General features: G+C 50.0%; 1 protein-coding gene across 1 annotated transcript; it reads right to left on the reverse strand.

Annotated features, from left to right (window-relative positions):
- Positions 1 to 213: 213 nt before the first annotated feature.
- Positions 214 to 25,893, reverse strand: PXDC1 (PX domain containing 1). The gene is made up of 5 exons (XM_066268389.1): positions 25,128 to 25,893; positions 12,827 to 12,918; positions 11,938 to 12,055; positions 3,656 to 3,767; positions 214 to 1,411 (listed from the first exon to the last, which is right to left on the reverse strand). The coding sequence occupies exons 1-5, from the start codon at positions 25,381 to 25,383 to the stop codon at positions 1,294 to 1,296; spliced, it is 696 nt and encodes a 231-aa protein (XP_066124486.1). The 5' UTR covers positions 25,384 to 25,893; the 3' UTR covers positions 214 to 1,293.
- Positions 25,894 to 26,763: the final 870 nt, after the last annotated feature.

Below are 26,763 nucleotides of genomic sequence, written 5' to 3' on the forward strand. Positions count from 1 at the left end.
CAAAGAGCTACAAGAAGGGGAAAACCCTAAAAAAAAAAGCTATTTGTTCACTTTTCATTCACTCAGAGTATTCGCTCTGGTAAGAACAAAACACACCCCTTAATAACAATGCAGCATGTGCTCAGGGCCGGCCCTGAGGGCCACGGTTTGGTTTCCACCCCTTCCCTGGCAGGGGACTGACATTTTTTTATACACAAATACCTTACACATCCCTAAAAGGAGAGTAATATATTTTATTTAATTAAAATAGATTTAAAAACCAGACTGTATAAAAGAATTAGGATTCTCAATAATTTACTACTATTTACATTAGCAAATGTTGGTCCTTGGTGGACACTGAGCGGATGGGGAAAATACGGGTGCAGAACCTAGCCCTCCCTGGGCCGAGGGAGGTGACAGCTTCCTCTCCTTCCCATCCTTCCATGTTAATGTGGCAGTGACAGCACCGAGCACCAGTGACCTGCAGGAGAGCGAACCTCAGGTGTCTAGGGCAGTTACCACACGGCCACCATGAAGAGATGCTGGCTGGCCAGGCAGGAGCCCTTTTCCTCTTGAGGAGAATCAATAACTCAGTCCCAGTCATATAAGCTTCTTACAGCCAATGATTATTCTGTCCCTGTCCCCTTTCACAATTCACCTTCCCTTTGGCTGACATAAAGCCAGCCCACAGTTTCCGGATAAAAGATGAAAGACAGAAATAAAAGCCACACATTCTCGTTCCCAGAAAAACGCTGATTACTTAACATATGCTGCCTGTGACATCCAGACCTTGGCCACTCAACAAAACCTCACATGGATTATTTTGTGCGCTTGTCACATCGGGGATGGCAGGGAGGGAGAGGCCGCTGCACCAGGAGGAAGGCTCCTCTTGGGGAAGCAGTTGCAGGAAAGGAGGAGCCTAGCAAGGCCCCGGGTGGTCTGCCCTTGCACTGCGAGGTCCTGCAGGCACTTGTAGCTCCTCCACACATCGTGGGGAATTCGTCCCAGAAATGAGGGACAGGATGGTAGCATGCAGCGCAGAGGAAACCCTTCTGCAGCAGCAGGCTTTGTGCACTCCGGGACCTGACTCTTGGTTGTTGGTGACCTCGGGGTCAGCCCTGACCCCGGAAACCCCACTGTTCCACTGGCAAAACACCAGGCCTCGGCCTCACGGGTGCAGGCTGCTAAGTGGGGCCCGGCAGCAGAGCCCTGCTCTGTCAATGCAGGCGCTGCTGTGCCCTGGATGGCATGGACGCAGTGGATAGCAGTAGAACCAGCAGCTGAGGGCTGGGGAGGAGGGGGCCCCACTGAGGCTCAGTCCAAAATGTCCGTCTCAAAGGGGACCAGGTGGTAATAGGACAGGTTGGTGTCATAAGATGCTGGGTCATCGCCATCCTCCAGCTCTGAGGTAAACTCACTGCCGTTCTCAAACCTGAAATAGGAAGGACAGAGGTGAGTACTGGGACAGGCTCACTGACCTGCCTTCACTGGAACGGAGAAAGGACAGAAGGTCACTGGCAGGGAGGCACTTAGGGATTGACGTCAAACAGAATGGAGGGCTGTGCACAGTGCTCTTCCCAGTGCACAGGCCATCGAGCAGGGTGAGAAGAACCAGATTACAAATCAGGTGAAATGGACACATTTCTAAAGACAGTCACAGCTCTGGCTTTTACTGACTTAGAAACTGCTCTCTGTAGTCATCAATCCATTGAGGCCTTCACTCACTCACTCACTCACTCACTCACTCACTCACTCACTCACTCACAGGGTGAAGGGCTGTTCTGTGTCAAATTCTGGGGACACAGAGGTGAGCAGGGAAGGTGGGGCCTGTTTTGGGGAACAGAAGCTTATCATAGGTCGGGCCCTGTGGACTACAGCAAACCTGAGTGAGAAAAACTGTGGTCACAGGCTCACAACCTACCAGTAACGATGCCCTCGGTTCAGGGGCACACGCGAGGAAGCAAGCACTCTGGGAGGCAGGAGTCCCCCCAGGAGGCGCTGGGGGAGGGGGAAGCTGTGGAGGGAGGGTTCCCGCAGAGCACAGCCTTTGACTGAAACCATTTTGGCTGCCTGTCTAACCCAGGCAGGGCCTCTGAAGCCAGAAAGAAACAGATTCTAAACTCGAAAGATGGGAGTCACAGAGAAAGAAGCACAGGAAGCACATTCTTCCGAGAAGGAAGACCAGACGTCGCCTGTGCTATCCCATCTTCCTCTACCGCCAGTTAAAAGCCCCTGCCAGGGCCGCAGGGGTGGTGGCAGCTCCTGCCAGTTGCCCTCGCCCCAGTGTGGGGAGGGGCCCCCCACTGCTGCTCATTGTGCCAAGAGATGTTTCCTGCGGCTTGAAGGCCGCACTAACTAGTAGATACTTGTATGAACTCAACTACACCTGGAAAGCTTTGGAGAGACCAGGAGGGACACGAACTGACCAAGCGACACCATGATGAGCGTCTGAATTGGCTACTCTGGCTGAACACGGAGACATGCCCCCCCCCTTTGCATCAAGGGCAGGCAGTGCAGAACCCCCCTGGTTTCAAACATAGGCTCCGAGAGAGAGAGAGAGGCATCTTCCTCGAGGTCTAAGCTGATAAAGGAAGGGACAGGCTACAGAACAAGGTTTTCCTTTAACTGCACAGAGAGCAGTGTGTGGAGGATCCTTTGTGACCTAAGAGATGGACCTGACAGGAAAGTGCGAGCAGCCTGCTGGGCAGCATCTCGGGGACGCAAGGCTACCTCCTGGCTTTCTTAGAGGGTGCGACCTGTCCTCCCTCAAACCAGCGTCGGGGCGAATGCCCAGTGATGACCAAAGTGCAGCCCCACCAAGAAACTCTGCATCTCCTGCCCTCAGATCAGAGGACCCTGAGGATTGAGGAGAAGCGGAAGCTGAGGTGCTTAGGAAAGTGAGTCACCTCGGTCCTCAGCAGGCCTGGCCAATACCTCTGCTCCTAACCTACGAAGACAGAGTAAGGGCTGCCTCAGTGGTGAATCTCCTGGGAGCCTGGCAATGCCTCCAGCCAACTAGACAGAGACCCAGCTCACACCCCATCAGGCACACCCACCCATTCCATGAGTGCAGTGGGGTCCTGGGCACTGGTACTTGCCCTCTCCAGGGACAGGCAGGGACAGCCTGCTTGACTCCATGGCACAAATACTAACAAGCAGGTCCGAGAGCACTGAATTCATAGCCTCGGGGCCAAACAGTCCCCCTGGCATGCCACTGAGGACGGCTGTGGCCAGGAGGTGAAGCCTCCAGCTACCCAAATGCCATCTCTCCAGGACCTCCTGACCTTGGAGTCGCCACACAACACCTGCCCAACAGTCCATGCAGTGTGAAAACAGACTGCTCTCAAGAGGCAGGCAGTAGCCACCCATCAGCTCAGCCTCGCTGCCCTACATTAGGCACCTCGAGATACACCTGGCCAGCCAGAGGGGAAGCCCTTGTAACTGCTTCCCCAGCTGCTTGGAGGCAGTTTTGTCTTTGTTAAGCTTTCCTGGGGTCACAGAGGTTTTCCTTTGCTTTCTCTCCCTGCCAGCCAGGTGTCCTGGGCCGGTGGCCATCTATTAAGGCTGAGTCATCCATGTCCATGCTTCTCAGGACAGTGAAACCCCCCCCCCCCCCCCCCCACTGGCTGACTCCAGGATCCCTTCTGAAAAACCCCCTTCAAAGCAGCATACTTACAAATGCTCTGCTGGGTCCATGCCTGGGTGCTGCTCTTTTCCATTGGGTATACTGTGGTCAATAATGATAGTTTCTGTATTGGCTAAACAAAATCCATTGGACCTCATGATTTCTGAAAATGAAAGTGGGAAGGTCAACATTGAGGAGGGATCAGGTTTTGAAGTTTGGGGTTTACGCCAATATCCAGACTTCCCCTCTGCCTACCACCCCTGCCCCTGTATCCTGCCCCTTCCCTCCCCTTCAAGAGAACTCTCTGTACTCAGAGCCACATCCTGGAGCCTGTTCTGGAGTTCTGGCACACAGATTTCAGGGGCTGACGCCGACCTTCACAGGAGCCACCCCTGCCGACCCTCTACAAGCTGAGAGGTGCCTCTCTCTGCCAGGAAGAGCCTCTGGTTGTCTGAGCCTCCCCCCTACACACACACACCCTTCCCCGTGCCTTTAAAGCTGGAGAAGAAAGGGCACTAAGCTCACATCTCTGAGTCTGGGTCTGAGTCCAGGAACCTGGGGCCCTTGCCGGCTCTGCACAGGTTCCTAATTAGCTCTTACCTGAGTCTGAGGGCAGAACACTGCTGCTGCCCCGGGCTGCCATGAGGCTCGAATGTGATTGGTGTGCATTTTAAACCAAATGGGCACCTTCACTTTTTACTTTATCTAATTCTGTATACAGGTTGATTTTTTTTACCAACAAGCACAAACTCTGATTTAAAAAAAAAGGCCAACAAAGAAAATGTCTTCATGTCCACGTTGGCTGTACGGTGTTAGCTTCTGAGCCTGTGGTCTGGTGGCTGACCAGCGCTGGAAGAGTGGGAATGAGGTTTCAGCAAAGTCTGGGAGCACGGACGCTGCAGCTCAGCCCAACAAGGAGTTCTGTGACCTTGGGGCTCAGTACCCTCAACTAGGAAATTCTAGTGCAGTATCAAATTCAGAGTATTATGCAAAGGATTATCATGTTCTCACTCAGGGCCTAACACACAGTAACACAGGGCTCAAAAGCACCCTCCTTCTCTCCCGCATGGCACCGGAACCGATTCTCATTCATTCATAAGGCTACGGTTGGCCGGGAGACAGTTTTATTTTTCTTCCTTACATCTGACCATTAATTTAGATTTTTGTATTCCCATGTATGGATTTGCTTTTTTATGAGTGAAATTGTAACTCCATATTTACTTTTCTTTCTCAGTATTTATTTGGTTCTCATCTCTTTAAATTTCCCTCCATGTGAAGAGAATTAGAGAAACTATACAAAAACACAAAAAATGAAGAATAGAAGATTTCCTCTTCAGCCCCACAGTATTAAAATGACTATTCATTGATCAGCTTTGCCAAGTAATTAGTTGCTAAAATTTCCACCTGGCTTTCTGGAGAAGTGACAGCATGCTGCATCGGTTATCTGCAACACCAGCTCAGTTAGTCACGCTCCGAGCAACATCAGCACAACACTCTTCCCTGCCTGCCTTCTGCGTCAGGCCCCACAAGAGCCCACCCACCTTCCCTGCATGAGAATTAGCACAGCCTGCAAATCAAGAGAAGGAGCACCGGAGACCAACAGATGTCGGTGCTTGGAACTTCCTGGGTCAACTACGTACCTGCGTGCAAGAAGGTACGCACCGACAGGGTGTTTACCAAAGCCCAAGTGACTCTGAAGATGACTAAATCTTAACAAGAAAGATGAACATTCCCTCACCTCTCAATTTTAAACGTATGGAAATGCTAATGAAAAAGAAACCCACTTTCTTTAACTGCTTTCATTCAGTGTGACTCAAATCTGTCTAAGGAAGCACAGGAAACCTCAGTGATGTCCGCATAGCCGGCAGACAGCCCCCACACCCTCCTCCCACTCCCTTGCCAGGGGGATTTTAAGGGGAGAACCTTACACGTGAAAACGAACATCTGTGCCTCAAAACATTTCTGAACATTATGATGACATGCCTTGTACAGGAACTTCCTAATCTCTCTTAAATATGGAATTTGGGCTCTAGAAAATGGAATCTTAACCAAGTCCAAACAGATGTATAGCAAATTATTCCTTAATTGCCTATGCTAACCCTCTGTGCACAGAAATGCGGTTTAATGCCGGCACGGCCATCTGGGCCGTTGATGAAATGCCAGTTCTGCTACTTAAATGCCTGGGGAGCAGGTTACCTCTTGCTCAGTTTATTAACCTATAAAATGGGAACAACAGCATCCATCCCAAAGGGCACAGGTGGTATTAAATGAGATGGTATTTGTAAAGAACCTAATAAGCTCCCGGAGCTTAAGAAATAGTACTTATTACTACAATTGTTGCTGATATCTTCAGGTCTGTTGTATAATGCAAATATAAAGAACCAAAAGCAGTGTGATGATTATAGAAAAATTATAGCATTTGAGCCTATCTTCAAACATACATACTTAAAATGTGAATTTCTTAGAAGTACCCATAGCAAAAAAAAAAAAAAAAAAATCACTGGCCAATTTAATTACTTTAATGACATACATGATTGATCCCATGAAGTTGTTCATTTTCTTTTTTTGATTATAGTATATAGAAGGACTTTTTTTATTAATTTTAATGGAGGAAGTAGTTCACTTTCAAACTACATTTTTGCATTCAGAATTTCCACATTAAGTAGAGTCCTGCTTTGCCATTTATTATTTATCTTAACATTCTGAGCTAATTTTAGAATTACAAAAATGTTGTAAAAACAGTACAGAGTTCTCACATATCCCTCCCCAGTTTCTCCCAAGGTTAACATTTTAGGCACTGTGGTACAACCATCAAACACAGCAAGTGAACACTGCACAATACTGTAACTAAACATCTCCCTCGCTTGAGTTTCACCAGCTGGTTTACTAATGTCCCTTTCAGGAGGGGTTCCAAACCCAGCTGGTTTGGTTCCAGGACCCTTTGTTGCAATTAAGTTATTGTGTCTTAGTCTCCTATGACCTCCGACAGTTCCTCAGTCTGTTTCATCTCTCATGACAGTGACACTTTGGAAGAGGGTCGGTGAGGTATCTCACTGACTGTCCCCTCGATTGGGCTGGGCGGAAATCCTGGTGCACCACATCAGAGGTCGTGTGATGTCACCTGGCCTTACTCCTTGATGTTGGTCTGGACCACCTGGGTAAGCAAGTTTCTCCAAAGTAGGGTCACTATCATTCTCTTGGTAGTTAAGAAAAATCTTTTGTAGAGATGCATTGAGACTCCGCAATCCTATTTCTCCGGAAACTTTCACCCACTGACCTTAGCTTAGTTAGCATCTACCAAAGGACCTTTGCTACAACAATTACCATTGTGGTGTGCGCCTAGTAGTGACTTTTCTCCTTTTTAAAACTGCAGCCATGTTTTTATAAGCCCCATATGTCATCAGTTCTTCAGTTCAATTCATATATTTTCATATATTCCTTTTTTTTCTTCTTAGAGTTTATAAGCATTTAGATTAACATGGGATGAAGAATGTTTAGGTTTGTATTGATCCAAAGTATCACCAGAGTCCACAATATTTCTGAACCGCCCCTGCTGAGGGCCCAGGATGCAGCTTGGTTCTCATACCACAAGCACCTGGCCATTGCACCAGATGACATCAGATTGGAGGCTGGGCGTGCAGAGGCCAGATGCCGTTAAGTCACCAGTGTGAAGAGCAGCCTCTGACAGGTAGGCCAGTGCCCATCCCCCTGGCACCTCCTTTCTAAATGCCATGTCAACTGCATGAGAAGACATTAAGAAATCAGTGGGGAAAGGAGGAGGAGGGATTGGGTGAGCTGCAGCAAGCCAGGGAGTTTTCACGAATGGATGGAATTTCTCAGGACAGGAATGGATGTGGACAGGCAGCCACAGCACAAGCAAAGCCCAGCCGGAAAGAGGTTGAGGGTCTGCAGCAGAGGGTTCTATGGTGACAAGATCAAAAAGCTAGAGTCAGGAAGACTCTGAATGACTAGGGGACTTGGGTTTTATTGTGAGCCTAACGTTTTGAGAAAATTAATGAGCCCAGGAAACCAGAACGCCGGGATGACCATGTCAGTACCCAGGATATACACTAGGGCAGTGGTTCTCAAACTTTTTGAAGTTGGGGTGCATTTAAAATCCTACAAATAATTGTAGGCACACTATATACAAATTTCTGAAAAATATGTTATAATAAGTAAGTCAAATATTAAAGAAAAAAATATAAAATCTAAGTGTGCTTTTATGGTAATTAAAAGAAACAAATACAAATTTATCCTGACATTAACAAACATTTTTATGTTACATTTTTTGAGTTATGCTTTTTAGAATTCATAAAAAGAGAGGGGTTAAAAAATAAAAAAACAAAAAGTTATCTTTATATATATATATATATATATATATATATATATATATATATATATAAAATAGATACATTCTTAGTAAGATTTAGTAAATTCAGGAGGTCCTGGTGCGAATGTGTTAAGTTTTTTCATTCTTATGTTTATGAGAAACATGAGCCTGATGTGTCCTAGCGATTTCTTCAATGTTTGGGCATATATCTGAAAGGCAAACTCTCATTTCCTCGTCAATACATTGAAGAATTCCTCTCTTTTACTCTTAATTATGTTGAGTGCAGAAAACACCCACCATACATATCATCTTTACTTTACACCAAACAAAGGATAGAAGAAACTTGCCTCCAGTCTTTCTGGGGAACATGGGGGGTAATGTAAACAATCCAGCACCACAGCTTAACAGCCTTTTGCAACATAATCAGGCAAGTGAGGTGGGGGGTTGGGCAGACTGTCAGCTTACAGCCAATTCCCCACACCTCTGTCCCCCAAAAATCTAAACTCCAAAAACCCTTTTGGTTTTTTGATCCCCAACAGGCACATATTTCTTTGGAATACCATAGGGCACACCTGGAAATCTTCTAGGGCGCACCAGTGCACCCTGGTGCACACTTTGAGAACCACTGCACTAGGGAAAGTGTGAGGCTGATGTTCTCAGGGGATACCAGTGCTCTCCAGGTCTGAGGCCCAGGGTCTGGCGATCCCCAAATCCAACAACCCCCAAAATATGGGACCAAGACTGAATGGCATGGCTCGCCCATGTAGGTACCAGTTCTTCAAGGGGATGTCAGTGCTACTGTAAAGATAAGTCTCACTAAAAAGTATTTTTGAATTTACTATAGTTTGTGGTCTTCATATATTTATTTCCTCACACATTGAATAATGAGAGTACATATTACAACTGTGGGAACACCCCCTCATGCTTATACACCTACACACTAACCCTAACCCAACTAGTCCAGAGGCAAAGAAGGGAAAGTTGGGAAGCTTCAAAGGGAGAATCCCCAGACTTGGTGCCCAGTCAATTAGGGTAGAGGCAGAGGAGGAAATCCCTTGTAGTCAGAGACTCTTAACTCAGGAAGGGATTGAGAGGTGCTCCCCCAGCCTATCACCTTGTGCAGGGATTCCTTGGATGGCCCCCTGCTTGAGGCTTTGGAGGACCAACTTGCAATAGATGTTTTACACACTCCATGGTTAGGCTGCCCTATTTATTACAAAGTGTTCTGTGCAGAACCAAAATTGGCCATAGCTACTTCTGCCACTGCAATGTCCCCAGGGTAGAACACACTGCCACAGATGACCTGGGCTCCAGGCTGGCACAAGGAAGTCAACACCCCTGCCTTCCCAGACCTGGACATTGCGTTCCTAGTCATGCACGCAAGGCCTTGCTGAGGGTCATGTACTGTACAATCTTCGCAAACAGACACGAAGAGCATATTTAAAACCTCAGAGGGGACTCTACAGCTGTCCCTCTTAAACTCCATCTCAGTACTCTCAGATCTTTAGGGTAAACATGGCCATGCTTCTATCCAAGCCACTGATAAGACAGGACACTAAGACAGAGGGCTGGGAAGCACCGGCAACTCCACACAGCTGATTCTGTCCTTCTCACAGTCTGGGGCCTGCCTGAAGCCAGCTCCGGCCACCAATGTGGCCCTGAAAGGAATGTGCTGCTCTTTGCTCTCCCATTTGCTTAAAACAAGAAGAAATAAAGCACCTGACCAGGTGGTGGCACAGTGCATAGAGCGTCGGACTGGGATGCCAAGGACCCAGGTTTGAGACCCTGAGGTGCCAGCTTGAGTGCGGGTTCATCTGGTTTGAGCAAAAGCTCACCAGCTTGGGCCCTGGCCAGTTGGCTCAGCAGTAGAGCATCGGCCTGGCGTGCGGGGGACCTGGGTTCGATTCCCGGCCAGGGCACATAGGAGAAGCGCCCATTTGCTTCTCCACCGCCCCCCCCCCCCCCCCCCCCCCGCTCCTTCCTCTCTGTCTCTCTCTTCCCCTCCCGCAGCCAAGGCTCCATTGGAGCAAAGATGGCCCGGGCGCTGGGGATGGCTCCTTGGCCTCTGCCCCAGGCGCTAGAGTGGCTCTGGTCTCGGCAGAGCGACGCCCCCGAGGGGCAGAGCATCGTCCCCTGGTGGGCAGAGTGTTGCCCCTGGTGGGCGTGCCGGGTGGATCCCGGTCGGGCGCATGCGGGAGTCTGACTGTCTCTCCCCGTTTCCAGCTTCAGAAAAATACAAAAAAAAAAAAAAAAAAAACAACTCACCAGCTTGGACCCAAGGTCGCTGGCTCGACTGACAGGTTACTCGGTCTGCTGAAGGCCCACGGTTAAGGAACATTTGAGAAAGCAATCAATGAACAACTAAGGTGTCACAATTCGCAACAAAAAACTAATGATTGATGCTTCTCATCTCTCCATTCCTGTCTGTCTGTCCCTGTCTATCCCTCTCTCTGTCTCTGTAAAAAAAAGAAGAAGAAGAAGAAATAAAGCAAAACAGAGGCACCAGTGCTGGGATTCTCCTGCTGTGTACTGAAGGACAGAAGCATGTCCCCGCTCCAGGTGACAGCATGCAGAATCCGACGTGACTGACAACTAGGCTCCCAGAGCGTTCTCTGAGCCTGTAAGACTAGAGTCCACAGACATCCACTAGGATAAACAATAGCCATTTTTACTCCACTATAAAGAAGGTTCTGGATACTAGGTGCCAGCAAGGAGCACTCCTGAACCTCCCTGCTCTTCTTTCTAAAAAGACACAGGAAGCTACCAAGGGAAAATATCCAAAGTAGCAGACACACAATCCAGGCTTAATACCCATCCTGATCACACAAAGTCATATCTAGAAGTACTTTTCCATTCCGGGTTCCCAGAACATGCCTTCCCCTCCCACCTCACCCAGCACACAATTAGGACTCTCATCCCTGCTGTGGCACAGAACTCAGTAAGGACATGTCTCTACCAATGACATCATCCCAATTTGTCCTCCTGTCTCCCCACCATCATGACCACCAATTTCTTCTCAGGAGCCAGCTCTGGGCTCCTCTCCCCTCATTTACTGCCTCTTTCATGGTCAACTTCCCTCTGAGTCCTGCTTCTTCATCCTCCCCGTCCTTCCGCTTCCATGCAGCAATAGAGTGCTGAGCACAGAACCCCATCTTCTCTCCTTCCTCCGTACCACGGGGATGTCCTGTGGACTCTCACGTGTAGCCGAGCCGCATCTCCTCCTACCATGTCTGCTTTCCCTCCCTTTCTCCCACACCCCCCTGCAACACTTCACTCACATGCTACCTCTTAGGCAAAACAAGTTGAGCATCTGTTACATGAGGAAGTCCAGGACCTGAGATGCCTCCCCGTCCAGGACAGAGCTCTTTTCCCTACAGAATGCTCCCGGCAGCCTTCCCCAAAACAATACTGCAAAAACAATAGTGTTCTAATGACATGTGCAACCAGCTCTTAGAAAGCTACCAAAAAGGGTGAAGTGCAGGCTTCTTCTTCCTTTCTACCTGACACCCAGAGGGCAGCTGGCAAGCTGATCCACTCAGTTTGACAATTCACCAGTTTAGTTAATTTTTTTAGTTAATTTAACAATGCTAACAATACCTACATTGTGTGTTCCACTTTTGGCCATTGCTGCCCTAAGACTAAAAACAAATTCAATGCCATGCTATGTGAACTATCTTACTGTAGCAGGCTAGACTACTGATTTCAGAAGTTTGCTTCAAAAATACCTCATTCATGTTTACATCATTACACTATTTCTTAAGTAAGTTCCTATTTACAGGCCAAATAACTCCATCAGGAAGTAGGAAGAGTAAACTGCAGGTCAGAAAACACACTATTTCATAGAAATCTGGTAACAGCCCATGACCCACTACTGTCAGCCTTCTGTTGGGCTGTCTTTCTGGAGCTCAAGGGTGGACAGTGTGTCTAACCACACAGGTCACGCATGGAAAAGGCATCTAGAAAACCACGCGGCACTTCCCCCGCCCTTCCTTGTAGCTCTTACCTGATATTTTTATCGGACTTTGAAAGCTGGGTTGAATTTTATGTACATTGTCATTTTTCAACACCTGATCCAGGGGAGATCTTTCAAAGAAGGTGAGTACAACTTCTGACCTAGAATACTAGGAAGGAATAGGTCAATTACTAAAAATTAATCCTCTGCAAGGTGGCCCCATCTGAGGCATTCAGTCCATGAGGCATTCAGATAGCCCACAGGACTGACCACACTTTCCAGGCTGCCGTCACAGAACTTCTCATTTATTTATCGCCCCAGGAATAGGCAGGATGGGGTAATGGAAATAATGCCAGTTTTTGTGAGTGCCTGGCATATGCTGGCCTCTCACCATGTCTCCCTTCGCTTTACGATAAACTACAAGCAGCTGACTCTCCCCATCCACAGAGGTGGAAATGAAAGCTCACAGGAGCTAGGTGGTCTGCCTGACTCAAGTCCAGGTTCTTTCTTTTGTATTGTGTGTTCACCACCCCAGTCAAGTCCAGGTCCTTGATCACTGCTGCACACAAAGCTTACAGACTTCATTTCAGGATCACCTGCCCATGCTGATGCTAACACTCCCTTGGGCTCCCACATGCCTTCTTCTCAACCCCCCTCCAGCAAGGCCAGTCAGAGTCTGCACGGAGTCAGGAAAGCAAAAAACACCACGGTAGATGGGGGGCTGCATCCTTCCTCCTCAACACCTCTTTGGCCCCTCACTTCCACTTCCTGGGAGAAAAAAACAGCCACTGGAGCTCACAGAGGTTTTTCTTTCCCCTGGTTATGTCCCCCACCTCCTTAAGACCCACTGCTGCCAAAGAGGGGCAAGTGGCCAAGGGAGCAAACAGGTCAGTTACGGGCATGCCCACCTTCCACCCAGCCCAGACCCGAGCACACTCACTTTACATGGCATGCTGATGACCATCTTCAGCAACTTCTCCACCTCATTGAGCCTGGTCTCTATATCATGGGCATCCTTTATGGCCACCAGTCCTACAATGGACAGACATGCCTGAAGTCAGAAAAACAGTCTAGTTAATGTGCTACTGAATTTAGTAAGGACAGATATCCCATGATGAAGGTGCCACCCCCAGTGTCATCTTGTATGAAAGGTGTCTGGGTACATCTACTCAGCCGGATACATGCAGGTACAGCCCTACCCTGGGAGCCTTGGTCTAAACCTCATGTTAAGTTTCAAAGATCCATGTGTGCTAGAGTGACTGCCATGCACAGGAAGAAGTTGTGCAGGCTGGGAACAGCCAATAAATAGGCCAGGGAGGCACCTACAAGCCACAGACAGACCATCCAGAACCCCCTGGGCAGGGTAGTCTGGGCCAACTCCATCAGCACCCTGGACTGTGTCAGAGCTCAGCTGGGGACCACTCAGCTGCAGCCAGGACACAGCCACTCCCTGTGGAAGTTGTGCTGGACACGCCCACTCCCTGTGGAGGTTGGGCAGGACACACCCACTCTCTATGCCACAGTGGAAGGAAGGGTTCACTCTGCTGGCCACAGCTGACCTGACCACAGGGCCCATCTACACAGAGCCCATATTCAGACAAGTCATTTAAATGCTGAGTTTGGAAGGGGGGAGAAAAATTAAATTTCTACCCAGAGAAAACCAACGTGGCATGACTCACAGCATTTTTCAGGAATCTGAGCATCTATCCTGTTACAGTTACCAGCAGTCCACAGCAGTTGTTAGAAAGTGCAGCGTCTTGTTTCTAAAACATGCTCACTACACGCTTATTCGGGTATGTTTCTGTCTCCCCATTAGCAGTGAGAACACAAATCTTCCCATTTTCTGTTCATGGGCTTCCGGGGGATGGGGAAAACTAGGTTTCCAAGGAAACCTGCCTATCTGCCACACTCCCTCTGACCTAGGATGACTGCCTCTGTGAGCTCTGGCCAAACCACACAGGCTGAAATCCCAGAACTGCGATCAGTTACTGAACCTGAGTCCTTTAGAAGTTCTGGTTTCCTTTTGTTTTACAGGAGAAAGGGGTGTTCATTTTTTAGGTGACTCATTGGCCAGATCTACCTAAGTGATAAAATTAATCCCATAAACTACATGAATGAAATTAAGAGGCCTACAAAATACAGTGCCCAGAAACCAGGAGCATCCCCTGACAGAGGGCAAGGGTGTTTCAGAAAGCCTGGGCTACGGTAGGGGGATCCCCCACAGTGTCAGCTCAAATCAAGGCCAGGCATCAGTCTCTCAACTTCCTACAGCATGGGCCACACTGGATATGGGTTTTCCTGCTCCACCCAGCCCACCCTGCTCAGTCCCACAGGCCCAGGTGGCCAGCTCACTGCTATCCAGGGAGCAGGAGTCCCAGAGACAGGAAAGTGGGTTCTGGCTCACCCACAGGGAAAGCCTGGGCCTCTACCCACACAGCCTGTGCGCACACCACAGCACAAAGCCCCAGCTATCACCAGAGCAAGGGGCCTCTCTTCCCACTCTTTGCCAGGTAGGCCAAAGCCACCATACCACATGGGGGGAAGCAGGGAGGAGAAGGAAGAAAATACCAGGGTCAGATTCTCAGAATGCCTGTTCTCTAGGCCCTGAATTCCTCGGAAAAGAATTTCAAACTCACACACACAAGCTTTGCACCAAAAGGCTTTGATCTTCTGCTTGCTTCAGGGAAGTCTACAGAGGGGAAAAGGGCCAATGCAAAACCCTCTGAAAAGTTGTTTATAAAAAGAGAGAACAATTATGTATATTATCCCCACAAAGTGTTTCATTAACCTGAGATGAACAAAACTATGACCATACTTCAACTCTTATTACAACTAGACTACTGGTCTTTCAACCAGTCCCATTTATGGCACAGTAGTAGTCAGTATCTTATGTTCTACAGGTACGTTTGTAGGAAAGTTAGTCTCTTGTACAGTGAGAGCATAAAGGACATTTATACCCATCTGATAGGTTATCAAGCATAATTTAACAATCTTAAATCTTTAAGAAGCTTTTGATTCTTTTTTTTTCCCCTTCTTTTCCAAGTGAGAGGAGGGGAGATAGAGAGACAGACTCCTGCATATACCCTGATTGAGATCCTCCTGGCAACCCCCATCTGAGGCTGATGCTCTGTTCATCTGGGGCCATGCTTGCAACCAAGCTAATTTTAGCACCTGAGACAGAGGTTCCACAGAGCCATCCTCAGCGCCTGGGGCTGATGCACTCCAACTAATCCAGCCATGATTATGGGAACGTAAGAGAGAGAGAGAGAGAGAGAGAGAGAGAGAGAGAGAGAGAGAGAAGGAGTGGGGGAGGGGTGAAGAAGCAGGTGGCTGCTTCTCTTGTGTGCTCTGACTGGGAATTCAACCCAGGACATCCACATACCAGGGCAATGCTCTACCACTGAGCCAACCAAACAGGGCAAGAGGTTTCTGAGTCTTGTATCTCTGATTTAAAAACATAATTTTGGTTAAATCTTTGATTTAATTAATGTTCAACCTATGGCTGGGTCAATAACCTCCAAGGGTAAGATTTCATGAGCTAAGCACATTCTGCTCTGTATTGGTCTCTTTTACAGTGGCCAGATTTAGCAAATAAGACACAGCATGTTTGTTCAAATTTGAATTAGAGATAAACAATGAATAATACAATAATATAGAAAGACCTCTAAAAACATTCATTGTTAATCTGACATTCAACCTTAACTGCAGTTTTATCTGGCAGCCTCATCTTCTTGGTGACCCATTTTCCATACTGAACTAGAGATAGGCAAGAAGCACTGGTCAGGCTTCTGGAAATAGTATCAGTGTTTTAACTCAGTACACAGACCCTTCCTGACCTGCCCCCACCCACTCACTGGTCCTGTGCCCTGTGAGTCCTCCTCACCCTCACACCAACCCCAGAGAAACAGACCCCACCACCCAAACACAGCCTTACCCTCTTGGCAGCACTGCCTGTTGCTGGGAGACCTCCCCCTACCTGCAGGCTCATGTATGAGAAAATTTCCCCCCTCCCCGAAGAGGCAGGCACATGCCCTTTGCTCTGTGACAGTCCTCACATCAGAGGATGGGAGACTTTGTCTGCCTCTGCTCCCCACGAACTCTCCTGACCTCTGCAGAATTCATCCTCTGCATTGTACTATGCCTTCACCTGGGGATCCCCCAAGCCCACCATATGCAGCTGAGGGTAGGAGGTGCCTTCAGCTCTCTCACTTTGATCAAAAATCAGCAATCAGCACAGGGCCTGACACATGAGAGGATGCAACGTTTGCAGGCTGTTTGCTGACTGAATACAGTAGCCTAAGAGCTCATTATCTCCCGTGTGCGTACCCCATCCTGCTTGTGAGGTGGCAACCTAGCCCACGCATCTCTGCATCACACTCGGCCAGACCCCACCAGCCAGCTGGCTCTAGGTTACTGGCCTCACCAGAGAGCTGCCCAAGGAGGGCAAATGGCAGTAAGTGTACACAGCCACTGGCCATCCTGCTTTGACTTTATTTGTGGAAGCGTGCAAAACCGTATTACTTCCTTCACCTTTCTGTGTCTAATGGAAGCAAATGGTACTCCTTGGGATGGAGACATGCTCCCAAACAACAGGAGGCTTAAGGAAACATAAATGGGGAAAGGAAGCTGCTGGAACCCCTCCCAGCAAGAACACGAATGACAGATGATTATTTTTTAAGCTCTGGGCTTTGGGGTCAGGGCACTTTTACTCCTCCATCATGGCTTCCTGGCGACAGTCAAGCTGGCCATTTGGAACAGCTTTCTTAAGGTGCTGTCCTCCTTTCTCCAAGGAAACCCAGCCATGTGATGACAAGGAGCACTGGCTTCTCCCCCTGGAGGGCCCCAGCTGATCAAAGGCGGGCTCATGAAGTGATGCACTCAACTTGACTTACAGAAACCCTCCTACCAGCAGGAGACCAGGTCAACCTGCCCTGCACTGCCGCCTGCGCTGGGGGCACAGAGGGCAGGGCTGGCTCACCGCAGGCTGCTGCACTACAGCAGACCCCAGGTGAGGGCTTCTGACAGCCTGGCCCTCTTAGAACTCTAACATCAACATCTCCCTCCTCTCCTGGGCCCCTAGTGCTTCTCATCAAATGATGAGTACAGTAGATGGGTTAGAAAAAGAGACAAAGAAACCTTAAACTGTTCTCTCAGGCCACAGTTCAGAAAGAAAATACAGCTTCATTTGTAAATTTCTCATTGTTCCCTGCTCCCTGGGGTTCCTTGCTTCAGGGTTCTCAGCATCACAACTGGGGAGACCCTGAAGACCTGCTGCGATACCCAAATTATTATTAACTCTAACAGGACACAGCACTGGAGGCCGAGCTGACAGCAGCACACACATTTGGGACTCTGCATTATTTTTCAGGGACACATGACAGAAACTAAGTTCTCAAAGTACTGCTACCCCAGACAAACTAATTACAGGCATTTGAATGGGATGCTTTCTAGCCTATCTGTTGTATAATAATTTTTAGACTATCTATTGTACTATTTCTTTGTGACCTAAGAGCTTTGGCTTTTAATGACTGGTACAGCTTTTTCAAGTATCAACTATTTATTTATAATAAATTTTAACAGTTGTAAACCTTATTTTGAAAAATGTTCTTAAACACAGTACTGTAATTTAGGATTATCTAAAACTTTGGGTTTTATATTCCAAATATTATTGATAAAATGAGAATTTTATAGGGATCTTGTTTGACTTAGTTTTAACTTCTGCGCAGCTAGGGAAATGGTTCTAAGTTTGCAGTTGAACAGCTAAACCCAAAACACCTCTTGATTATGAGACTGTGGTTCCAGCACTGGCCAGCAGAGAGCGCCAGCAATCTGTGGATGCCCGAGGATAGCACTCTCAGGCCACAGTGAGGGCAGGAAGGGTAATCCATTACCAGCCACATTTAGATTCTCCTATCAGGAAGTTGACTCTTTGTACTTTACAGCCCCTGGAAATTTTTCTAACTTCTGCTAAAACTATAATCACAAATATAACTCAACTTTTAAGATTTCATTCTACACAATTTGTACTGTCAAAATTTTATACCAATTTAGCCCTGAAGGATTAAAAATGTGAAACCAAGGAACACAAGTCTCTGAAGAGGAGACCCACAGTAGAGCCCAAGGACAACTTTCTGTAAAGAGAACTTGCAAATCAAGTCAAATAATAAATTACAGAGCTCCTTTTCCATTTCACAAATGCGTCCAACATGCAGGTCGTGTGGACGAGAGGAGGGTGCAGGGGCACCCTGCATGCGTAAGAGATACATATTCTTTAGAGCTTGAGTGTAATACAAAATTGGAAACAAAATATTTTAAATTTTCTAGGAAAACTTTCTAGGCTTACTTCCTAAGTGCCTGTTTTCTAAGCAGGTAGCCAACATTCAAGAAATGTAAATTAAGAAATGATGAGCTTGAGAATATAATTGAGTGGTTGTATTCCTTGCACACTTAAGCACCCCAATGAAGTCCTAACTCCGTGGGACCCATGGTCACTCTACCCTATGCGATCTCTGTCTCCTGTGCTCCCATCTGCGAGATGTCATGCGGTGTTCATGAAAGGACAGAAAACTTGTCTGCTCCTTGCTTCCACCTGCTACACACAGGTGGTGGTGCCCTGCTGGTCCCCTGCCCCGGCCACTACCCTTGCTCAGTGATGCAAACTGCCAACTATAGGCAATGGGAATGCCGCTGGACGCTCAACGCTCAGTTCTCTGCATCTTTCCAGGAATGAGAAACCAGGACAGAGACAGGAGTGGGAGGAGACACAAGAGGTAGAAACAAAATTAGTTTCTCAGGACCCAAGAAGGGGATGAGAGGAAACATTCTTCCTTCCTCTGCTTCTTCCTACAACTGTAAGGGGCTTCCTTGAATGAATGACTCTTTGTCATGAAAGGAAAAATGCATCTGACTTCCTCCTCCTCTAGGCCTCTTCATTATTCTCCCACTAAAAGCAGAATTCCTTACTCAACATGTTTAAGAAGCCATTCGCTTAGCCAGTCATCAAAGGTATTCAGGGAATATCAACCCATTCTAGGCTCTCACAACAGGAAGCCCTGATCATCCACTCATCCCAAGGTACTGCCTGCCGTCCTGCTCCCCGCCAGGCAACCCGCCGCACATGGGAGGCAGCGGCCGGGCAGGACACTGGCCTCCCCAGGGCTTTTGTGCTAGCCAGGAAGACAGATGTGAGGTAAGCACTGGCCACAGTGAGTGGGGTGTCGTTTGGGAGGCTAGGAAGACTCAAGCAAGGGACCCATACTCTCGGATTAGGAGGGCAGAAGGAAGGGGGAGATGAAGGTTCAGAGAAGGAGAACAGGGCATGGGATCTGGTGTGTGGAGGCGCTTAGGAGGCCTGGGTGGCTGGGGCAGAGGTCAGGAGGGCTGAGACCAGCAGGACCTTACACACTGCAGGGAGGGATCTACTCACGGGAGCCAAGGGCAGCCATGGCCTTCGTGCAGGTTCTACCATGAGAACTCTGCCCTCCTGGCAATTCTATTTCTTCTGGTGATACACACATCAGCCCTGGTAGTCCATAGTAAGCTGCCCCTCGTGAAACTATCCCCTGGAGCACAGTCCCTGGGCCTGTCCCACACCAAGCACCAAATTCTAATCTCTGCCCCACCAAAGCCACAGGCCTGGTCCACCAGGCCCCCATTGAGATGATGTGGGCACTTTTGCCCAGCCAAGGGCCACACCTGGAGAGGGTGCTGTCAGGAGCAGTGGGCCAGGCTCTGGCGCCTATGCTCGCCATCTGCATGACCTCCCTTATCGTGACTGTCCACCATGTAGAAATAGCTTTCACCTTTTGGAGAAGTGTTTATAAAAAGAGATGCAAATGGCAGAAGCTCCAGTCACATGGCCCTGAACCCAAAGCCAACTGTTCTCATGTGTCCAGTATAGTGCTGGGTACTCTGGGATATCACGGCTTCCACACGCAAATATCATTATTGCCATTTTATCAACCATGTATCTGGGGCTTTGGGAACCAAGCAACTTCCTAAAGTCACTGGGTAAGATAGAGCCAGAATCTGAATCCTCGCCTGTCTGGTTCCAAAGCCAGTGCTCTTGGCCACTTCGCCTAAACCCCTCCCACCATGACCTGTGTCCCCAATCTCTTAGGAACCTCCATTTTCTCACTGGAGATACAGGACAGATTTCTGGTGGGATTAAAGGCACTGGATGTAATTACATGCTCATTGCTTCCAGTTGACAAAGGATGATTAAGCTGTTTGGTTCTGAAAATGAAGTAAAACTTGCCAGTGTAAGTTAGCAAAAGCGCTACATGGTTATGTCCACCATCATGACTCAATTTAGGCTGTCGGGTAAGAAGTAAGAGGGACTGGAGGTGTCCGCTTGGAGAGTGACATCTCAGCATGTCGGTGTGAGCTCCAATGTGACAACCTCTGCTGCATCACATCAAGGAAGCCACAGCTGCAGCCAGGCCAGAAGAGAACGAGGAGCAGACACTTTGCCTCTGCTTCCTCCCTGTCCCTTCCATCATGGAGAGGATTCTGATCAAGGGGTCCTGGGGGGTCTTCTCAGATTCTAGGACAAGGAAACCATCTTTTTTGGTGGTGACAACCAAAGTGACCAGTGGATATTGACTGTCACCCAATAAAGAAATGAACAAAAATACCAAAAAAAATGGATTTCAGTGGACAAGCAATGCCAACTGCTGATAACATATTCTCCTATTTACTGTCTCTGCTGCCCAGAGCCTGGGTGCTCCCATAGGACACCCCACCTAGTGTAGGTCATGGCCTGGGGGGGGTGTCTGTTATTAGTGCCACATGGGCAAAATGCATATTGGGTTCATAACTTACTACCAGCCTCTCCTCAGTCTTCCAAATCCCCTGAGCGTTACACAACTCCAAGCTGAGCTTCAACCAGAAGTGGCAAACTAATTAAATGCCTAAAAGTGTATTAGCTTTGCCTGGCACAATCACCTTGCCCTGGAACTCTGAATCTGCCCCATATCGTGACTGTACACAATGTCAAAGTATCTTTTGCCTTCTGGAAAAGTGTTTATGAAAAAAGACAGCAGAGAAATGTGAGGCCTAGACTTGTTTTAAAAGAGAAGGGGTCCTTGTTCCTGGGGGCCACCACGAAAGGGCAGGCAGGATGCTACCGTGCGTTCATGATGCAGTCTGATCAAGGAACAGAATCAAGTTACTCCTTTGAAATCTGGTGGAAAGTACTGTGACCTGGGCATCAGCTCCCGAACCACCTCCGCATGTTTCTGCCCAGCTTCTTCTCTAGCTGAGAGGTTAACTCAGGTCACCTGGGATCCACACACAGTGAGATCTGATGGGCTGAGATCACAGGATCATGAACCAAACTCAGCCACGTGGCTACTTACAGAGAAAGGCGTGCACTTCAGGAGCACTGGGACAAGGGCATCAGAATGAAGTCCGGGCATCAGCAGCGTGCGGATTTGGGAAAGTTAAAACACCGCTGGACTGGCATGGCAAAGCACACTGCCCGTGTTGCCCCGGGGCCTGGGAAAGCACCTACTCCACAAGCACTACATACAGCAGAGATTCAGAATTGGTCTGTGAATCAGAAGGGATACTCCAAATCCCCTGAGAAGTGAAAACTGCCCATTAGGAGAGGCAGGATACCCAAAGGTGAAGCTATGCATGGGGTGGGGTTTGTGTCACTGGGAAGGGGCAGGCCCATCTGGGCAGAGATGAACTTTATGCCCTTAATCTGCCCAGGACCAGTGTGGCCTCTGGTACTTTATTAATCATTTAAAAAGCAAACTCAGTCGCTCTGAGTTCATCTCCTCCATCAGGTAGCGTTCTCCCAGGTGGTTCTGTGGTAGCACAGAGCATCTTCCCTCTCTACCCATATGAGAATAAGTGGCCAGCCCAGGGCCTGGGAGCTGAGCACACATCCTAGAGCTGCAGGGCTGCGGGAGGCTGGTGGCTGTATCTGTGTCCACACCCTCCTGATAATACCCCAGACACTTTCACTCCTCTCCTCGGATCTCAAATCTAGGAACAGTCTGCGAGTGCACAGGCAGATTAGTATCTTCAGTGAGAAAGGCGGGCTCAGATACTGCATTCACACCACACAGGCTCTCCAAAAGGGCCCTTGTTTGGAGAAAATGCCAAAACACTGCACTCAAAGCTGGAGCCCTACACCAGCGTCTCCTGCGGGCTTCTCATCTCAGTGAATGGGAATTCCACCTCTCAGGCTGAAAGTTTTGCTGTGGGCAAAGCTTACACTCATGTGGTCTCTCAATAAATACTGTGCCTCTCCCTTCCAGATATATCAGTGCTTGGCCACTCCTCACACCTGCGCTGCTGCACTTGGCACCATGTCCCAGCAGCTCCTGCTGGTCTCTTCTTTCCTGAGTCTTTCTCAGCACAGCTGCTGGAATGCCTGTCAGATCAAGTTTCAAAGCTCTCTATCTCTGAATAAGAGCCCAAATCTGAATGTGACCTGTCCACTCCTTACCTCCCTGATCGTCCCCTACTGCATTGCAGGCACAATGGCCTCCTCACTACTCAAAGTCACCAGGCACCTGCAGGCCTAAGATCCTTTGCACTTGCTCTTGTCTCCACCTGGAATGCTCTTTCTTCCCTAGGTAGTGATGCGGCTCCCTCCCTCCCTTCAACTATCTATCTACTCAGAAGTCATTTCCGTGAGACCTTCTGGACCACCCTACCTTTTATGCCCCCCCCAAGTGATAGCTCCTTTCCTTGCTCACTATTTTTCTTCTGAACATATATCGCTAACATCTTTTCTTGTTTATTACTAGATTTTTCACAACCAGAATATAAGAATCACGAGGGCAGGAGTTTTCTTTTCTTTTGGTCTGCTTTGTTCACTGCTGTGTCCCTAGGACCTGGGATGATGCCTGGCACATGGAAACAAGACTGACTCTTCTTTCACATTATTGTGATGTATTTCACTTAGAAAATTCGTCCCCTGCACTTAGAAAGACCTGAAAAAGGAAAATGGTTTTCCTTGGGACTGAACAACAGATCTGAGTTGGTACTTGGGGAGGGACCAGCTTGCCTCCGAGCAGAGAATCAAGAACCACTTGGAGAACTGGCTGCCTCCTTTGGCCCCAGGGCATGCTAAACCAGCTCTTGCAAAAATCCAGCCTAAATTTCCAACAGTTCCACTGGGAGCTGTTACAAAGTCCTTTATGCCCAGACTCTGGTCCTCATCACCCGCACTGGCCCTACCGCCACCACCACCACTATGTCTAATATTGTTTGAATCCCCCTCCCCCTTTCAGATAATTGAAAGCATCTATCATATCCTTTCTGAGTCTTCTTTTCTCCCTGGTAATCACCCTCTGCCTAAACCTTTCTTCACTTGTAGGTGGTCCAGCCTTTGGAGGTACTCTCTGTGTGCCGACACCTCAAGATCTCAGAAATGACCCAGCACAACTCAAATGAGAAGAGAAGCCACAGAGCCAGGGGCATGTGCAGGGCAGGCCGAGTGCCTCGCACTCACTCCCTTCTGTTCCAGGTAAGGCTTTTCACTACCCTGTCCCAGGGCAGGCAAAGCCATACCCTGCTCCCCACCTACCATCTACAAGTCTCACCAGAACCAGCTGACACTAGGGGAAGAACTAGCATTAATACAGGGCTTACTATAACTAGGCACTCCATTCTGCATTTTAATACACACATACAAAGTAAGCAATAGGTGCCATGTTACAGAGGAGGAGCCAAATATCCCACCCAGGGGCACTGCTGAGCTGGGCCACCTGACCCCAGTGACACCCAGGGCAGGCACTCTGGAAGCTCTTAGGGACTCCAATTTGTTTATGGTTCGCCTTGTTCCAGAAAGGATGAAAGTAATTGAATAAACTCCTGTTCCTTCAGCCAAGCTTTCCTGATTTTGGCATTCATTTGTTAAAGTAAAAAAACCATAATAACATACACACCCAAAGAGCAAACCCAAGGAAAACTGCTGCCATGCTTTAAAAAAATGCTACCCTATCTACAGAATGGCTGTAAATGTGAGTCTGGGGAGCAAAGAGAAGACTGGAAGGCAAGCTGTCTCACTCAGGGCCTCTGAACTTGCTGGCTTTGGGCACCTTTCCAAAATGATGTGTCTGCCAGCTGATGTGTCTGTCATGGGAATTCACACTCTGGGTTACAGGGTGGAGAGACATCACCGAGGTAAGCAGAGGTTATCCTAAGGCCTCTAGCAGACCCCACCACCCTTGGCTTCAGTAAATGCCCCCCAAAGTGCCACCAGGTGTCTGCCTAGAGGACTGAAGAAAGGAGGGCTCTGGGTGTCACGCAGCTGCAGCAGTCACCCAGTGAGGGTAAGGGTAGTGGGTCTACTCAGAAGCCCTAGACTTCCTTGGCCCCTTCTACGCCTTCTGAAAGCCTTCCCATCTCAAGTGTAGCCTTTCTGGCCCTTCCTCCCCTTTTTCAAACTTCTCCGGGTCTGGCCTCCAAAAGGCAGCCCAGGGGATGGGCGTCAGTCAGGCAGTCGGAAAGGGGAAGCCGTAGCAGTTCCCTGACAACTCAAGTCCCGGGGAGCCAGGACCAGTCAGTCACAGGGCGAGGGAGGAGGCCGCCGCAGTTAATCCAGTCCGAATGTGGACCCACCCCTGGGTGGAAACCCAAGCCTTCCTCTGCAGCTGCCCTGGGGCTGCCCCTCCCGAGCAGTGACAGAAGGCTGCGTGGCAATTCTCCCTCAAGCTCCTCTGTCAGTGAAGTCAAGAGGCGCGGCCTCTCCCAGGGGAGGGCTCTGAGGGGCGGCTGCCCCCAGGTGGACTACGTGACCCCCAAATGGACACTGTCCTCAACTCTTCCCATACGTTGCCCCAATCCCTACAGCCTCCTTTTGGGCAGAACAGGGATCCGAGCCGCCCCTCCCGACAGTGGGGAGGAGGCGACGCTAGTCCGGGACAGGGGCTGAGACTGAGGCCTGGGGCCACTCCTACACTGGCCGCCGCAATAGCTACTGGTCAGTGTCTCGTCCTAGGTGACGGTCAGGGCACCCATCTGGTGATCTGCGCCGGAAAGGACTCGAGGCACCCTGGGCCGACTCCCTGCTCTCTCACTATCAGAGTCCTAGACACTTCATCTAGGGACAGAGGATCAAAGGTTCCCCTGTCCCGTGCCGGGGACGGAGGGGAAAGCCGCAATCTTGGCTTTAGAAATTTCCCCTTGCCTCCCCCTACTCCTTTAATGCACTTTTAAAAGACCTCGCAAGCACGTCTCCCTCTAGGACCCTATCCCGAGCGCTCCCGGCCCCGCACCTTGGCGCAGCGGCACGCGCGCTAGCTCCGGCTGGTCCTCGGGGAAGGCGTCCCGGAGGCGCTGCCACAGGCGGCCCAGGTCTGCGAAGCTGCGGTGCAGGTAGAGCACGCTGCGGTCCGACCACTCCGTGCGGATCTCGAAGAACTCCTCCTCGTCGCCGCGCCTGCTGACGATGAGTCTACGGATGCCGTTCACCCAGCAGCCGCGTACAAACATGTTCACGAGCGAGGTGCCCTCAAACACAGCGGAGGCCATACCGCGGGCCACGCATGCCCCCGCCTCCGGGGCGCCCTCCGCCCCACCGCCCGCCTGCAGGGGGCGCGTCCGGGCCCAGCCGGGGTGTGCCTGGCGTCGCCTGGGGTCTGGCCGAGGTCTTTCTGACGCCGGGGTCGGTCTGGGGACTGCCCGGGTAGGGGTCCGTCGGAAGTCGATCGGAGGTCCGCCTGAGCCTCCACGGTCACTCCCGAGACGGGGAAGCGACAGTCGACGGCGCCGGCGGAAAGGCGACTTTATAAGGCACTTCCCATCGCGGGCGGCGCGGTCGTTGACGTCGAAGCCGCGGCAGGTCCGCTTCCCTCCGCCTCCGGGTGAGAGGACGCACGCGGAGGGGTGGCCTGGCTCGCCGCCCACAGCCCCGCGCCGCCTCTCGGCGCCCGGGCTGCTGAGGCTGCGTGGACCCCTGTTGGCGGAATCGGAGCGAAACCCGAGCGCTTGGCCCCTCCCTGCGCCCCGCGCCCGGCCCGAACCGCCCTCCCGCTTCCTTCCCTGCTGCCCGGGAGCCGCAGGCCGGTGACTGGACGGGAAGCTGGGAAGGGAGGGCGTGGCGCGCCTACGCTCGGGGATTCTCGGGAAGACTTTTCCCCTTTCCTCTTCTCGATCTTCGGCCACGCTTAGGGTCGGCGGCTGCGCGCCTCCAGCGGGCTCGCGACGGGGCTGGAACTTCACGCGTGTCGGACAGGGGTGAAGGCTGAGCGGAGCGCGGGGGAGGCTGCGGGGTACACTCCGAACCCCAGACCGACTCGCTGGGTGTTGGGACTGTTTGCCTCCTCCTGGTCGCCGCGCTGTCGCCCACCCACTCATGCAGCCGGCGCCTCCAGCCCCGCGTCCACTCCGCGCCAGCGTCCCTTCCCGTCCCCGCGTCCCCCCGCGCATTCCAGACGTGCCACAGCTCGGCCCAGGCCGGGATGCTGGCTGCAGGAGGACGGGGATGCGGCCGGAAAGACGGAAAAGGGGGGGGGGGGACTCCAGCCAGGGAGGGGGCGTCCCCTGGGATCTGGGCCCACAGCCAAGCGGTCATCCTCTAAAAGGAAGGCGGCCCCCCACCCTGCTAAGATGTGAGACTAACTGGTGGTGGGGAGGTGCGTCCCCGAGTGAGCCGGGAGCCTTTTGTGAGACAGAGATTTGGAGAGTCCAACTGGGAAACCGCCCACATCGAAAGAAAATTCGGGTTCACAACAGCCGGGATTCATACCTCTTGTTCCTTAGGCTGCTCCTAAATGAAAGATGATTTAAAGCGATAGTTTAAGAATTGGAAGTTGGTCCGGAAGTGTCACATTGCTCGCTCTGAGGTGGGAGAGCCAGGGCGAGGCCCTAGAGCGCTTAGCAGAGATCTAGTAAGTCTCAAAAGTCCAACTA

This window comes from Saccopteryx bilineata, chromosome 3 (genome assembly GCF_036850765.1).
Source record: "Saccopteryx bilineata isolate mSacBil1 chromosome 3, mSacBil1_pri_phased_curated, whole genome shotgun sequence".
In the NCBI taxonomy this organism is placed as follows: domain Eukaryota; kingdom Metazoa; phylum Chordata; class Mammalia; order Chiroptera; family Emballonuridae; genus Saccopteryx; species Saccopteryx bilineata.

Bases quoted from the DNA above. Each gene is read 5' to 3' on its own strand.
- PXDC1 (XM_066268389.1), bottom strand. From the start codon at position 25,383: ATGGCCTCCGCTGTGTTTGAGGGCACCTCGCTCGTGAACATGTTTGTA. The intron at 12,056-12,826 runs GTGAGTGTGCTC...ATTCCTTCCTAG, and splicing joins TCATCAGCATGCCATGTAAA to TATTCTAGGTCAGAAGTTGT. The intron at 1,412-3,655 runs GTAAGTATGCTG...TTCCTATTTCAG, and splicing joins ATGGACCCAGCAGAGCATTT to GTTTGAGAACGGCAGTGAGT.